General features: G+C 44.0%; 1 protein-coding gene across 3 annotated transcripts in view; it reads right to left on the bottom strand.

Annotated features, from left to right (window-relative positions):
• LOC106584977 (EMI domain-containing protein 1) overlaps positions 1-16,127 on the bottom strand; it is a 67,806-nt gene extending 51,679 nt beyond the window's left edge. Inside the window, exon 1 of one of the 3 annotated variants that reach the window (XM_014170674.3) lies at positions 15,374-16,127. In XM_014170674.3, the coding sequence (XP_014026149.3) occupies positions 15,374-15,561 (188 nt within the window). In that variant the 5' untranslated portion in view covers positions 15,562-16,127. The remainder of the gene's footprint in view (positions 1-15,373) is intronic. The other 2 variants (XM_014170673.3, XM_014170675.3) reach the window with 2 other exon arrangements.
• Positions 16,128-16,330: the final 203 nt, after the last annotated feature.

Raw genomic sequence — 16,330 nt, 5'->3', positions numbered from 1 at the left:
CTCGGCATATGTGGGAACTCCTTCCAGACTGTTGGAAAAGCATTCCAGGTGAATCTGGTTGAGAGAATGCCAAGAGTGTGCAAAGCTGTCATCAAGGCAAAGGGTGGCTACTTTGAAGAATCTCAAATATAACATTTGTTTAACACTTTTTTGGTTACTACATGATTCCATATGTGTTATTTCATAGTTTTGATTTCTTCACTATTATTCTACAATGTAGAAAATAGTAAAAATAACAAAAAACCCTTGAATGAGTAGGTGAGTCCAAACAAACAAATCAAATGTATTTGTCACATACACATGGTTAGCAGGTGTTAATGCAAGTGTAGCGAAATGCTTGTGCTTCTAGTTCCGACCATGCAGTAATATCTAACAAGCAATCTACCAATTCCACAACAACTACCTTGTACACACAAGTGTAAAGGAATGAATACGAATATGTACATAAAAATATATAAATGAGTGGTGGCCGAACGGCGTAGGCAAGATGTAATAGATGGTATGGAGTACAGTATATACATATGAGATGAGTATTGTAGGGTATGAAAACATATAAAGCGGCATTGTTTACGGTGGCTAGTGATACATTACATCAGGATGGCATAGAGTACATTATATACATATGAGATGAGTAATGTAGGTTATGAAAACATTATATAAAGTGCCATTGTTTAAAGTGGCTAGTGATACATCTAATTACATCAAGATGGCAAGATGCAGTAGATGGTATAGCGTACAGTATATACATATGAGATGAATAATGTAGGTTATGTAAACATTATCTAATATAAATAATATAAAGTGGCAAGTGATAAATTGATTACATCAATTTTCCCATTATTAAAGTGGCTTGAGTTGAGTCAGTATGTTGGCAGCAGCCACTCAATGTTAGCGCTGCTGCGCCCTCTTCACCACGCTGTCTGTGTGGGTGGACCATTTCAGTTTGTCCGTGATGTGTATGCCGAGGAACTTAAAACTCTCCACCTCTCCACTACTGTCCCGTCAATGTGGATAGGGGGCTGCTCCCTCTGCTGTTTCCTGAAGTCCACGATCATCTCTTTTGTTTTGTTGACATTGAGTGCGAGGTTATTTTCCTGACACCACACTCCGAGGGCCCTCACCTCCTCCCTATAGGCCGTCTCGTCGTTGTTGGTAATCAAGCCTACCACTGTAGTGTCGTCTGCAAACTTGATGATTGAGTTGGATGCGTGCATGGCCACGCAGTCGTGGGTGAACAGGGAGTACAGGAGAGGGCTGAGAACGCACCCTTGTGGGGCCCCAGTGTTGAGGATCAGCGGGGTGGAGATGTTGTTACCTACCCTCACCACCTGGGGGCGGCCCGTCAGGAAGTCCAGGACCCAGCTGCACAGGGCGGGGTCGAGACCCAGGGTCTCGAGCTTAATGACGAGTTTGGAGGGTACTATGGTTTTAAATGCTGAGCTGTAATCGATGAACAGCACTGTATGTACACATATGCACACAAAGGGAAATTAGCCATACCCTCACACTCCATAAGCCTAAGTCTACTCATCCCAGGGGTTTTGAGTCTTTCCTCTCATTCTCCCCCCTTTCTTTTCTAAGTCCTTTATGGTGTTTACACAAGTTCAATTGGCCGTGAGACTTGCAGGACTTCATTGTAGACTGTGTTGACATTGCAGTCTTTCCCTTATCAATACACATCTGCTGGCTTTCCCCACCTGGGTCTCTTGAGAGGCAGAGCCACTGAGGGGGAACAGAGAGGGGGGGTGGGGGTAGGTGGGGGGGTCCCACACATTAGAGTGAGTTTCAAACACAGGTTAATAGTAAGTCATAGGCCCACTCCCTCACAGGTCAAAATCAGATACAGAAGCCCTCATTGGTCAGAGTGTGTCTTTTAACAAGTTAAACACCAAAGCTTTACATTTACCTCTCAGTTGTTATGTAGCCTCTATAAAGGCTCTGTATACTTACTGTCACTACATAAAGCTCTCACAGCTAATGAAGGTCTTGGTTTTCAGATTTATTTTGGACCACATGCAGCCAAAGACAGAGTCAGTGGAGCAGTGTACCAGTTAACCTGAACCAGGTCTTGTCCATGTTAGTCAGCCAGGACCATATCTGTTTCCCTGTACTGTGCTGTAGTGGAGAAATCTGAGCCTGATTACGAGAGGAGCTATGGGATGGTTTCAATCACTGCATTATTGGTCGGAAGAAAATGCTAACAAGAGAAACAATGCTCTTAGAAATAAGGGGGGAAACCTCTGGATGGTATTCATTAAACATGTCCAACATAGAGCAAGAATTAAAAGCCACCGGCAACACAGACCGGATGAGGGACAAAACAAAACACACATAAAAAAGGTTAAACCAGAGTGAGAGCAAACTGAGGAGAACCTAGAGGAGTTTATGATACAAACCCTGCAAAACCCAGACGAGACAAAGTCCTATTGATATCTGTTTGGATTTACTTCTCATCCCTCAAGTCGACAACCATAAACCAAGGAAACATGGAGCGACACAGAGAGAAATCTACACGGAGGAGAGAGCCAACATGTGTTAGCAGTCTTTTGATAACAACAAAGTGTACAAATACCATGATCACCCTCATATGGCTTGGGCTGAGTAGAGGGCAGAACATGGAAAACAATTACCATATCCCCATCTGTTTAGTATATAGAACACAGAACAGCAGAGGAGTCTCTGTGTACTTCATAGTAATACTATGATTTCATTATTATAATACTAGTGTCATGATGTTTGCATATGTGGCAGGTTGTTTAAACCAATGACTGTGTGTAACTACTATATACACTATACGGTGTCTTCGGAAAGTATTCAGACCCCTTGACTTTTTACACATTTTGTTATGTTACAGCCTTACTCTAAAATGGATTAAATAAATACAAATCCTGAACAATGTACACACAATACCCCATAATGAGAAAGGGAAAACAGGTTTTTAGAAATGTTAGCAAATGTATTAAAGATAAAAACAACATAAATACCTTATTTACATAAGTATTCAGACCCTTTGTTATGAGACTCGAAATTGAGCTCAGGTGCAACCTGTTTCCATTGATCATCCTTGAGATGTTTCTACAACTTGATTGGAGTCCATCTGTGGTAAATTCAATTGATTGGACATGATTTGGAAAGGCACACAACTGTCTATAAAAAGGTCCCATAGTTGACAGTGGATGTCAGAGCAAAAACCAAGCCATGAGGTCAAAGGAATTGTCCGTAGAGCTCCAAGACAGGATTGTGTCGAGGCACAGATCTGGGGAAGGATACCAAAAATGTTCTGCAGCATTGAAAGTCCAAGAACACAGTGCCCTCCATCATTCTTAAATGGAAGAAGTTTGAAACCACCAAGACTCTTCCTAGAGATGGCCGCCCGGCCAAACTGAGCAATCGGGGGAGAAGGGCCTTGGTCAGAGAAGTGACCAAGAACCCGATGGTCACTCTGACAGAGCTCTAGAGTTCCTCTGTGGAGATGGGAGAACCTTCCAGAAGGAAAACCATCTCTGCAGCACTCCACCAATCAGGCCTTTATGGTAGAGTGACCAGACGGAAGCCACTCCTCAGTAAAAGGCACATAACAGCCCGCTTGGAGTTTGCCAAAAGGCACCTAAAGACTCTCAGACCATGAGAAACAAGATTCTCTGATCTGATGAAACAAAGATTGAACTCTTTGGCCTGAATGCCAAGCGTCACTTCTGGAGGAAACCTGGCACCATCCCTACGGTGAAGCATGGTGCTGGCAGCATCATGTTGTGGGATGTTTTTCAGCAGCGGGGACTGGGATACTAGTGAAGATCGAGACAAAGACGAACAGAGCAAAGTACAGAGTGATCCTTGATGAAAACCTGCTCCAGAGCGCTCAGGGACTCAGAATGTGGCGAAGGTTCCTCTTCCAACAGGACAATGACCCTAAGCACACAGCCAAGACAACGCAGCAGCGGCTTCGGGACAAGTCTCTGAATGTCCAAATCCAGGCCCAGCCAAGGCCTGGATTTGAACCTGATTGAACATCTCGAGAGACCTGAAAATAGATGTGCAACAACGCTCCCCATCCAACCTGGCAGAGCTTGAGAGAATCTTCAGAGAAGAATGGGAGAAATTCCACAAATACAGGTGTGCCAAGCTTTTAGTGTCATACCCAAGAAGACTCGAGGCTGTAGTTGCTGCCAAAGCTGCTTCAACAAAGTATTGAGTAAAGGGTCTGAATACTTATGTAAATGTAATATTTCTGGGTTTTGTTTATTACAAATTCGCAAAAATGTATAAAAATATGTTTTTGTTTTGTCATTATGGGGTATTGTGTGTAGATTTATGAGGGGGAAAAACTATTTTAGAATAAGGCTGTAATGTAACAAAATGTGGAGAAGGCAGTGTACATACAAAAGTATGTGGACACAAGGGACACCCCTTCAAATTAATGGATACGGCTATTTCAGACACACCCGTTGCTGACAGGTATATAGAATCGAGCACACAGCCATGCAATCTCCATATACAAACATTGGCAGTAGAATGGCCTTACTGAAGAGCTCAGTGACTTTTAATGTGGCACCGTCATAGGCTGCCACCTTTCCAACAAGTCAGTTCGTCAAATGTCTGACCTGCTAGAGCTGCCCCAGTCAACTGTAGGGGCCGTTATTGTAAAGGTCTAGAGTCAACAACAGCTCAGCTGAGAAGTGATAGGCCACACGGGACCGCCGAGCGCTGAAGCGCGTAGCTCATAAAAATTGTATGTCCTCGGTTGCAACACTCACTACCAAGTTCCAAACTGCCTCTGGAAGCAACGTCAGTACAAGAACTGTTTGTCGGGAGCTTCATTAAAAGCATGAGCTGGTACACACCCCGAGAAAATTATTTAGTGTAGAGGTGCTGACTAACGGCAAATAAACTGTAAGCTATAAAAACACACTCCATATGTATCAACTCCCAGCAATTTATTGGGTAAAACACCAACTTTTTGGCATTACTGTGCCTTCTTCAGGGTGGAAGGAGCTTCATGAAATGGGTTTCCATGGCCGAGCAGCTGCACACAACCCTAAGATCACCATGCTGTAACGATCGTCTGACAGAGGGGACCAAGATGCAGCGTGGTACGTGCTCATATTAACTTTAATGAATCACTTTAAATAACACAAGAAAACAAAAGTCAACAGTTCTGCCAGGTGAACACACAAGACAGAAAACAACTACCCACAAAACCCCAAAGGAAAACAGGCTGCCTAAGTATGATTCCTAATCAGAGACAACGATGTACAGCTGTCCCTGATTGAGAGCCATACCAGGCCAAAACAAAGAAATACAAAAACATAGAAAAAAGGACATAGAATGCCCACCCAAATCACACCCTGACCAAACCTAAATAGAGACATAGAAAGGCTCTCTCAGGTCAGGGCGTGACACATGCGCAATGCCAAGCATCAGCTGGAGTGGTGTAAAGCTCATCGCCATTGGACTCTGGAGCAGTAGAAACACATTCTCTGGAGTGGTTAATCGCGCTTCACCATCTGGCAGTCCGATGGACTATTTGGGTTTGACAGATGCCAGGAGAATGCTACCTGCCCGCATGCATAGTGCTAAGTTTTAAGTTTTGTGGAGGAGGAATAATGGTCTGGGGCTGTTTTTCATGGTTCGGGCCAGGCCCCTTAGTTCCAGTGAAAGAAATCTTAATGCTACAGCACACAATGACATTCTAGACGATTCTGTGCTTCCAACTTGGTGGCAACAGTTTGGGGAATGCCCTTTCTTGTTTTAGCATGACAATGTGCCGTGCACAAAGCGAGGTCCATACAGAAATGGTTTGTCGAGATCGGTGTGGAAGAACTTGACTGGCCTGCACAAAGCCCTGACCTCAACCCCATAGAACACCTTCGGGATGAATTGACCTCAATACTGCTATTGTGACTGAATGGAAGCCCCTGCAGTCCCTGCAGCAATGTTCCAACATCTAGTGGAAAGCCTTCCCAGAAGAGTGGAGGCTGCAATTGCAGCAAAGGGGGAACCAACTACATTTTAATGCCCATACATTTGGAATGAGATGTTTGACGAGCAGGTGTCCATATACTTTTGGTCATGTAGTGTGTGTGTGAGAAAGAGTGTGTGTGTGTGTGTGTGTGTACCGTGCTCAGAAGCCCTAAAGCAGCCCACAGTAACGACTCCTACATGTTGTAGTGCCTGCACAGTGCACACAAGCTCCTACTAGGGCCATATAATCTAGAGAACCTTTCCCTCTTTAACACTGAATGAGCCTCCATAAAGGGTAAAGGGGTTGTTGGGATGGGTTCCTGTTTCCTTCCCCCCCCATGGCCTCCAGAACCAACAGATACCCTTCTGAAGCCTCAGAAAGAGAGAAGAGAAGAGAAGAGAAGAGAAGAGAAGAGAAGAGAGAGAAGAGAAGAGAAGAGAAGAGAAGAGAAGAGAAGAGAAGAGAAGAGAAGAGAAGAGAGAGAGAGAGATGAAGAGAGAAAGAAAGAGAGAGAAGAGAGAGCGAGAAAGAGAGAGAAGATGAAGAGAAAGAGAAGATGAAGAGAGAAAGAGAGAGAGAAGATGAAGAGAGAAAGAGAGAGAGAAGAGAGAGCGAGAAAGAGAGAGAAGAGAGAGAAGATGAAGAGAGAGAGAAGATGAAGAGAGAGAGAGAGAAGATGAAGAGAGAAAGAGATAAAGAGAGAGAGAGAGCTACCATGCTTTTTCAAATTATTATGTTTATTTGTCAGGGACCATGTACAACATGCCATTGCACCAGATTTAGCTCGCTAGCTAATTTTCATCTGTAGTCCCTGCGCTTCAGGGGAGGCCAGACCTCTAACCGTCCTTCCAACAGTTCAGAACTAGTCAGGGGAGGTGGTTTATCCCTTGATATATCTCGATTTTCTTTTATTGTTCCTAGGCCTTAGCTATTCTATCACACAACAAATCAAACTTTATTTGTCACATGCACTGAATAAAACATGTGTAGACCTTACTGTGAAATGCTTACTTACAAGCCCTTAACCAACAATGCAGTTCAAGAAAGAGTTAAAAAATAGTCCGTAAATGTAAATAGTCCGGTGACCATATGATTAATTGTTCAGCAGTCTTACGGCTTGGGGGTAGAAGCTGTTAAGGAGTCTTTTGGTCCTAGACTTGGCACTCCAGTGCCACTTGCCATGCGGTAGAAGAGAAAACAGTCTATGACTTGGTGACTGGAGTCTTTGACAATTTTTGGGGCTTTTTTGGGGGGCTGACACCACCTAGTATATAGGTCCTGGATGGCAGGAAGCTTGGCCCCAGTGATGTACTGGGCCGTACGCACTACCCTCTGTAGTATCTTATGGTCAGGATGCTCTCGATGGTGCAGCTGTAGAACTTTTTGAGGATTTGGGGACCCATGCCAAATCTTTTCAATGTCCTTAGGGGGAAAAGTTGTTGTCGTGCCCTCTTCACGACTGTCTTGGTGTGTTTGGACCATGATATATCGTTGGTGATGTGGACACTTGAAACTCTCAACCTGCTCCACTACAGCCCTGTCGATGTTAATGGGGGCCTGTTCGGCCCGCCTTTTCCTATAGTCCACGATCAGCTCCTTTGTCTTGCTCACATTGAGGGAGAGGTTGTTGTCCTGGCTCCACACTGCCAGGTCTCTGACCTCCTCCCTATAGGCTGTTTCATCGTTGTCAGTGATCAGGCCTACCACTGTTGTGTCGTCAGCAAACTTAATGATGGTGTTGGAGACGTGTTTGGTCACGCAGTCGTGGGTGAACAGGGAGTACAGGAGGGGACTAAGCACACACCCCTGAGGGGTCCCAGTGTTGAGGATCAGCGTGACAGATGTGTTGTTGCCTACCCTTACCACAATCACCTGAACAATCACCTGAAATGGGGATTCCTGCTACTGCTGCTGCGCCCCACAATGATGTTAAATGTCTTCTCAGAATTAAGATTCAAAGATGTCTACAGAAGAAATCGGGTGTCAGCTATGACATGGCACACACTTAGAAAAAAGGGTTCTTCGGCTGTCCCCATAGGGGAAGCCATTTTGGTTCCATGTAGAATCCTTTTTGGTTCCAAGTATAACCCTTTTGGGTTCCATGTAGAACCCTCTGTAGAAAGGATTCTACCTGGAACCCAAAAGGGTTCTACCTGGAACCAAAAAGGGTTTTTCAAAGGGTTATCCCATGGGGACAGCCGAAGAACCCTTAAAAGGTTCTAGATAGCACCTTGACCTTGAAAAAATATATTTTGGTCATTGATCTGTACTACACAGAAATACCTAATTATGGATATGAATGTCATTCTCCTCATGTTTCACAAGTTTGGACATCACAGTGCAGCACAGTAGAGTACAGTGCAGTACAATACAGCACAGCAGAGTAGGGTAGAGTTCAGTACAGTGCAGTGCAATACAGTACAGTAGATTTATACTGTACTCTACTCTAATATAATACTCTACTTTTTTTACTGTACTGTTCTGCATTACACTGTTCTACTTCTCAACATCCATGGACGTCCGGTGTCGGTTGGTGCTCAGTGGGTGAGGATGCTAGTGAAAGTTAATTCCCACGGGGGACCAGTACGGAAAAAAATGTATGAAATGTATGCATTTCATACATCTGGATAAGAGCGTCTGCTAAATGACTAAAATGTAAAATGTAAATGTTAATGGAAAGAGAGGGGGCTCATGGGTAGGTGTCAGTAAGAGCTGTGAGAGAGAGAGGGAGAGACAGAAACAGAGACAGAGAGGGAGAGAGAGAGAGAAAGGGGCAAAGGGAGAGGGAGAGAGAGAGAGAGAGAGAGAGAAGGGTTGTCCAGACTAAGACTGTTTTAACATTGTTGGTTTGACCATCAGGCACAGAAAGATAAATAAAACAGTTATCAGCTGAACATAACAGTATGCCAGTGGAAGGGAGGACAGTAGCAGGTAATCCAACTGTGGTTTGTGACTACTATGATTTCCCATTGTAGCCATTCAGTTGCAGTCATTCCGTTACTGCTTTTTTGGTAATGCCCAAGATGAGCCTGCCTGTGTGTGAGAGAAATTGCCCACATCATCCCCACTAAAAAGGGAATCAGACACTGTGATTGTTCCCAGCTTTGATCCACCATGGGCCCACGGGCTCACCAATAGAGTCTGCTAAGCAGAGGTAACGCCGCCTAAGACCATTATCCCCTGCTACAACATGGCCCCCATGTCATTTCTACTACTCAGCTGGAATCACAGCAGTCTGCAGTAAGGCTCCCACAAAGAATGACTTTATTTGATAGGAGAGACAACTTTGTTTCTATAGAGACTCACTAGAGCTTGTGTTATCCATTGCAAAAGTACCACAGTGAAAAACAGATTCCAGCTGAAGTAGTTTTTATAGAGACTCAGTATACTGTAGCTTGTGCTATCAAAGTGAAACATATTACAGCTGAACTAGTGGGGAGTAGTGGGGAGTTGGGGGACTGAATCTCACATTAGGGACACAGGTGTTGGTTCTACCTAATAGTTCCAGTCTCAAATGCAAAGTGTAAAACTTCCCCAGGGTTGAGATGTCCCCTGGTTACAAGGTGTGAAACCCAACAGCACGGCTGTGTTTAACTGGCACTGGCACCAGGCAGGCAGGCCCACTGTGAGTATCAAGTCTCTCTGCAAACACCTCAGACTCCCTCCCTCCTTCCTTCCTTCACTCCCGATGCTGGACCAAAACCAAGTAAATCACAAGGCACAAGGAGCCCTGAAACTGATCACAGCCAATGTTTAGAGGGAAAAGGAAATCTAAATGCTTAAGGGAGAGAAAGATCACAGCTTTGGCCCAACAATTCATTAGTAAAACTGACAGAGAGCTCATGAAATTGTCACGAAGACAAGCTTCTACTCTGCTGCTGTCCTCTCACTGCAGTGTGCCCGAGGACTGTTGTTCACACAAGAAGGCTCCTCCAAGACCATGCAGATCTATATGCAGTTAGGTAAGAGCACTAGTCATTGGAAAGAGACGAACAACAACAGAGAGAGAGATAGAGCGAGAGAGAAGAAAGAAACAGAGAAGGAGAGAGGAATGACCCTAGAGCCAGGCCCTCTGAGACACAGAGAGAGTAGAGGAGGGCAGACAGGCAGGCTCACAGAGGACAGAGGAAGGCCAGGTTAGGGTGAATAACGTCCAGGTGCATTCCCCACTGAGCTTCCTGTTTCAGTCCCTCTCCCCCTCAATAACTCTCTTCATCTGGGACATAGTTGAAAAATCCCAGCCCCCCTTCTCACCCTCTTTCTCCAGCCCAATGCTGTGGGAGTAGGGTAGAACATTAAAAAAAAGACATTTAGCATGATAAAAATCTCAAGGAATTCCTCTAGATTTCTGGCTGTGGGAAAAGCTCTTGTTGAGAACAAACGACAAAAGACAGATGTGGCAGACGGCCAGATGAGAAGCGATGAGGAGTAGGAGGAGAGGAGACGGCAGAGGTCACACAAGGAAGCCCTCAGTGGAACAGACAAGGTGTAGAGGATAGACCAATTAGGATGCACTGTGGGTCCCAGGGCACAGGGAAGAGGGTGCAACAAAAGAGAGAGATATTCAGTGACATTATTGAAGAGAGACGGATCAAACATTCCTGGAGTTAAAATCTGGAGCTGCAGAGAACGAGAGTGAGCTTCTAACTGGGATAGACCATGAAAGACATTATTCTGCACAAAGACAGAGGGAAAGTTAAAAGAGTGCTTTTAATAAAGGACATGAGAGAATACAACACACAGTTAGATAAAGAGTGTCTTTTGTTTACAACAACAATAGAGAGAACAAATAAAAAGATAAATAAAGCCCAAAAAGAACATGAAAGAGCATATAAGTACCAGTAGTATAGTGTGTTGGTGGTTGTCACGGCTCTGTGGGTTGAAATTCTGTTGAATGGGAGGTTAATGAGGGACATTAGGGGTGGCCCATTGTGCTGCAATTTTAGTCAGGATCAAAGGACATGTCAGGGGCCAATCAGTCCATAGTGAATGAGAGGATGGGGCCAAAGCCCTCTAAGCAGAGCCGGGCAAAAGGGCTCTCCATACCTGATGAACGTTCCCGCTCTGGGTCAGTGATCTCCTAATGAAAACACCTACACATCATCAAAGCACCAGAGTGAGGCCTTGAAGGGGTTGTGGAGGACAAGTGGTTTTCACACAGCAGCAGTCACAGTGAGCCTGAATGGACCCGCATCTCATCCAGCGGTGACCAGGACAACAGGTTGGAGTTCATCAAATCAAATCCAACTTTATTTGTCACCTGCGCCGAATACGACATGTGTAGACATGTCGTAGACCTTACCGTGTCGTAGACCTTACCGTGAAATGCTTACTTACAATCCCTTAACCAACAGTGCAATTCAAGAAAGAGTTAAGAAAATATTTACCAAATAAATGTAAGTAAAAAATATTAAAAAGTAACACAATAAAATAACAATAACGAGGATATATGCAGGGGGTAGCGGTACCGAGTCAATGTGCTGGGGTACAGGTTAGTTGAGGTCATTTGTACATGTAGGTAGGGGTGAAGTATACACAATAAACAGCGAGTAGCAGCAGTGTAAAAAACAAATGGATGGGAGGGGGAGGGGTGTCAATGTAAATAATCCGGTGGCCATTTGATTAATTGTTCAGCAGTCTTATGGCTTGGGGGTAGAAGCTGTTAAGGAGCCTTTTGGTCCTAGACTTGGCGCTCCGGTACCACTTGCAGTGTGGGAGCAGAGAAAACTGTCTATGACTTGTGTGAGTCTTTGACAATTTTTGGGGCTTTCCTCTGACACCTGTGATGTTTGAGTGAATGTGTAGGTGGGAGTGTGTGACACTCTTTGATATGGATGACCAAGCTGTGTGTGCATGTGTGTGTGTGTGTGTGTGTGTGGTGTGTGTGTGTGTGTGTGTGTGTGTGTGTGTGTGTGTGTGTGTGTGTGTGTGTGTGTGTGTGTGTGTGTGGGGAGAATGTGGTGGTGATAGGTCAGGCTCTAGAGGTCCCACAGTGAGCAGTCTGTCTGGCAGTCAGACCATGACTCCCCCTCCTCAGGCTGGCAGCACAGGAAATAGCTGGGTTGTTCCACAAAATGAGTACCTATTGCGTCCCTTTGATATTTAAAGTAGAAATTGTGCACCAATATTGAATTGGAAAAAAAATGTTATTTTAAATTAATTAAATAAAGTGCACTTTATCATTTAGATTTTTTATATTAATAAATACTTTTTCCCGTGCACCCTCAATGACTTCTAGAAACATTTGAACCCACTTAGCCCCAACATTTGTCAACATTTTCACCATCATTGTAAAGCCCTAGTTATTTTGTTGCTTTAACAAAGTAATTTCTGAATATTATTATTCATTTAAGGTGAATAGTGATTCACTCATTTTAATATGGTGAAACTGTTCCTTAAAAAAAGAGTGAAAAAAAGAAACCTTGAAGATCTAATTGTCAAATCGTAGTGGAAAAGCAGCCCACTGGGCACACACTGGTTGAACCAATGTTGTTTACACATCATTTCAATGAAATGATGTTGAACCAAAGTGGAATAGACGTTAAATAGGCGTTTGTGCCCAGTGGGAGGTGAACTGGTCCTACTCTTTTTGGCCGTTTGCTGGTGTTTTGTGGTGGAAAACTGAGCTGGTCGAGCATAACACGTCAACCTTGTTACCTAGAGATAGACTGGCTGGAAATGTTTTAACAAATGCAAACTTGAGAAGCTTGCATTCAATTGCCACCCCCTGTTGCACACAGCAAGTTTCCATTCCCCCGTCACAAGGAGATTTGTGGCTGATTTAAGATAAAATTGTCAACCTTGTTACAGTCAACCCTGTTAGTTTATTTGGCACTTAATACGCACTTACTATAGTCATTTTTTTTAATTTAACCTCAGTGGGAAAATTAAATCAAAAGTTTTTTAGAATGAAGTTAAACTTCTCAAGAAGCACTGAATTAGTGGAATGACCCAGCTGCTGTCTTATCCCTTAACTATGCTTGGCTTCAATAGCCCTCATTTAGGCCAAGGGTGAAAGACCCTGCTGCATTGGCTCTATTGTAAAAATGGTTTACTCCAAGTATTTTTTTGATACTGTAATGGCCCTGTGATTTATTACAAGCTCTGGCTTGTGTCACGCACGTGCTGCTTATTGTATTGAAGGCATTTTCGTCTGGTTGATGTCATGCGCCTGTTTGTCTTTTATTTCACTTTTATTTTATTTATGCAAGTCAGTTAAGAACAAAATCTTATTTTACAATGACGGGTTACCCCGGCCAAACCCAGACAATGCTGGGCCAATTGTGCGCCGCCCTATGGGACTCCCGATCCCAGTCAGTAGTGATCCAGCCAGGATCAAACCAGGGCCTGTAGTGACAACTCTAGCACTGGGATGCAGTGCCTTAGACCACTGCGCCACTCAGGATCCCTGATACTGATGTGTTGATGCTGCTGTCTTAGTCAAAGTCTCTCTTGAAAAATAGATTTTTATCTCATCGAGATTACCCTGGTCAAATAAAGGTTAAATAAATAACATTTCTAGGTTGCCCGGGATGCTGGTCTGAATCTAGCACTAGGTATGTATGACTAGAGACTTTTTTCAGTCATTGTTATCTCTTGACCAATAGTCATTATCTTTTGACCACCCCTACCATTGTTAAAATCAACTTTTATCTCTCTCAGTACCTCTGTCATCAAGACTTTGTTCAATGCTTTGTATGTGGACAAAGGAATGTTACAGTGCTCCTACTACGACCATGTGAGAGGAGAGGACAGCCCTCTGTCCTACACGGAACTAATGGAAATGCCCCCAAATGGTCTTGTTGACACACACCATAAACATGCCTGTCTACATGACGCAGCCTAGACAGACAGCAGCCCAGATGAAGTAGAACTGCAGCTGCATGTGTTTAGTAAACATGTCCACCAACCACAGCACATGAGTGACAGAGAGAGACTCAGGGTGGACGAGTAAACACAGCGGACCAAGGCCAGGACCTCTCTGCACCACCTGGACACTTCCCAGGGACACTACACTCATCAGCAGGATCCTCCACCCACCCACTCTCCTCTCCTCTCCTCTCCTCTCCTCTCCTCTCCTCTCCTCTCCTCTCCTCTCCTCTCCTCTCCTCTCCTCTCCTCTCCTCTCCTCTCCTCTATCAACCCCCCATCGCTCAGAACCTGAGAGAGTAAATATTAGTGTGATGGGGAACTTGATCACATCCACATTGGCTGGCTGGCCTCTGTGAAAAACACTAGCTTTGTCCAAAAGGGAAGCGAGGGGGCTGGTGTTTTCCACTCTGTGTTTAGTCTGAGGGTTTTGCTCACAGAACCACCCTCATCAACAACCCTGCTGTTATACGGAACCCTCACCTCTGAGGATCACAGGGGAGGAACACACAGAGGGAGAACATCAAAACAATCCAACAGAAAGAGAGATTGCTAAACACAGACCTGACAATTTCACACAATATAGTAGTATATTTGTGCAACGAACGATAAAGAGTAGCTTTTTCACCTGTTATTCAGCAGATCCACTTTATTACAACATAAAACAGACCAGCGTTTTCCATTCACTACCCATTCCAGTTCAAGAGCTCCCCTCTGTTTGCTGAGAGACCCATACAAGGGGGATTTATAGAGGCAGATGAGAGGGTTGAGTTGGTGGTTTGTATCTGTCTTTATGGATGTGTGTGGGGCTTAGTGGAAGATCCTCAGAGAACTGAGGACTGAGTCTGGTCAGATGAGAAGCTCCCTGACAGCTGAGAGGCAGCAGATGTTGGAAAGGAAGAGAACTGCTGCCGGCCAGACCAGAGCACAGTTTAGAGACAGCATTGCTCTCACAGGACAGGAGCCAATAGGCCACACAGAGCGACAGTGGGCAGGCCAATGAGGATGGGAGAGCACTGCACACAGTGCGCAATGTGCTGCCTGGACAGGAAAAAGGAAACCCAGTGTCAAGTAGACAATGAGACCTGCTAGATGGATAGGATAGGGTTGGGAAGAGTCATTGTTGGTTGCTTAAATAGGCAGAAAAAAGGGGTCTTTGAGGTCCTCAAAAGATGGATAGGTATTGATAACAATAGGAGGTTAGTTATAAGTATATCTGAAAAAAAAATAAAGACTGAACTAAATTGAATTGAAAATAGACTATTTAATTTGTGACATTATGTTGCCTAATCTATGAATGTTCCAAATTGTGAATTTGTATTATGAATGGTATGGATCCGAAAGCAGGTAGCTTTGTCTGAAAGGATGCTTCAAAGACACAGAACCTTTGAGTGAGTCTTTGACAGGTTTGTTTTATTGGGCCTTATGAAGATCTAGCCTACTGTACTAGCCTAGTAATCATCATTTCCATGAAAGGTTATAGGCTCTAATAAACAAAATTAGAAGATGCACAACAATAAACGATAAGGCATTAATCCATACCTTTTTTGATAAATAGACGTTTGAGACGCTGCGGAAGACTCTCTGTTGAGCTGTGTCCCAGTTGAATATTTGTAAAGACCCGTCCTCCAGGTTCCGTGAGCTGCAGAGATCAGCCACAGCAGCAGCACAATCCAACTGAAACTTTTCCGGGAAAGCGCGGACACGCAGTCCGGTTGACACGCTCCCATTTCCGCGGCGTCAAAAAAGCACAGGCTGAAGAGTTCCTAAAAAAGTGAGCTAGTGAGTGGATTTCTTTCCAGTTCGAGAAAAAAATATACCTAAAAGTCCAGGTTTTCGCTTCACGGAGAGAGAGCGCATCCCTTCATCAACCAAATACATAAAATACAAATATCAACTACACCTTTACCGTTATAATAGCAAATTTTTTTTTTTAAATATCACGAAAAGAAAGGTAAAAATGACAGGCCGAAAACAAAAATATTCAAACATTCACCGACTTTGCAGAAAGTTCCCCACATGCCCTAATCAATAAGCAGTGTTCCGAAGCAACTAGACGAAATAGGTAGGCTAATGTGACTGGCCGGTCTCTTTTCTTTTCACTATCAGCACTCCCTCCCTCCGTCTGTGCGTACTGTAGCCTATCTCAAGTCGAGCTTCTCACAATGGAAATAAATTAGTCTCCTTCAGTCTTTTAAAAGCACAGCCCGCAGTCTTTTACCCTGCCCATTCTCTATTTCAACATTTCACCGCAAACAAGGCACGCTTAAAAACAGATTCCCTTTAAGCGTCTATCTTCATTATCAACACTGAATTTACCCGGAGTGATTTATTTCATATTCCTAATCCCAAATCATTATAGTTTCGAAATTCTACAGTGGTAGGCTACACGTGGGACTCGTGAACAGAATAAATGATTGTGAAATAAAGAAGTTAGTCCGACGCATTCTGATGACAATAAACATGTATACATAGCTCAATATTAGGGTGGTGACGATG

This window comes from Salmo salar, chromosome 24 (assembly GCF_965601325.2).
Source record: "Salmo salar chromosome 24, fSalSal1, whole genome shotgun sequence".
Taxonomy (NCBI): Eukaryota; Metazoa; Chordata; class Actinopteri; order Salmoniformes; family Salmonidae; genus Salmo; species Salmo salar.
Note: the sequence above shows the minus strand (reverse complement) of the source record. Positions and strands in the feature narration are given on the sequence as shown.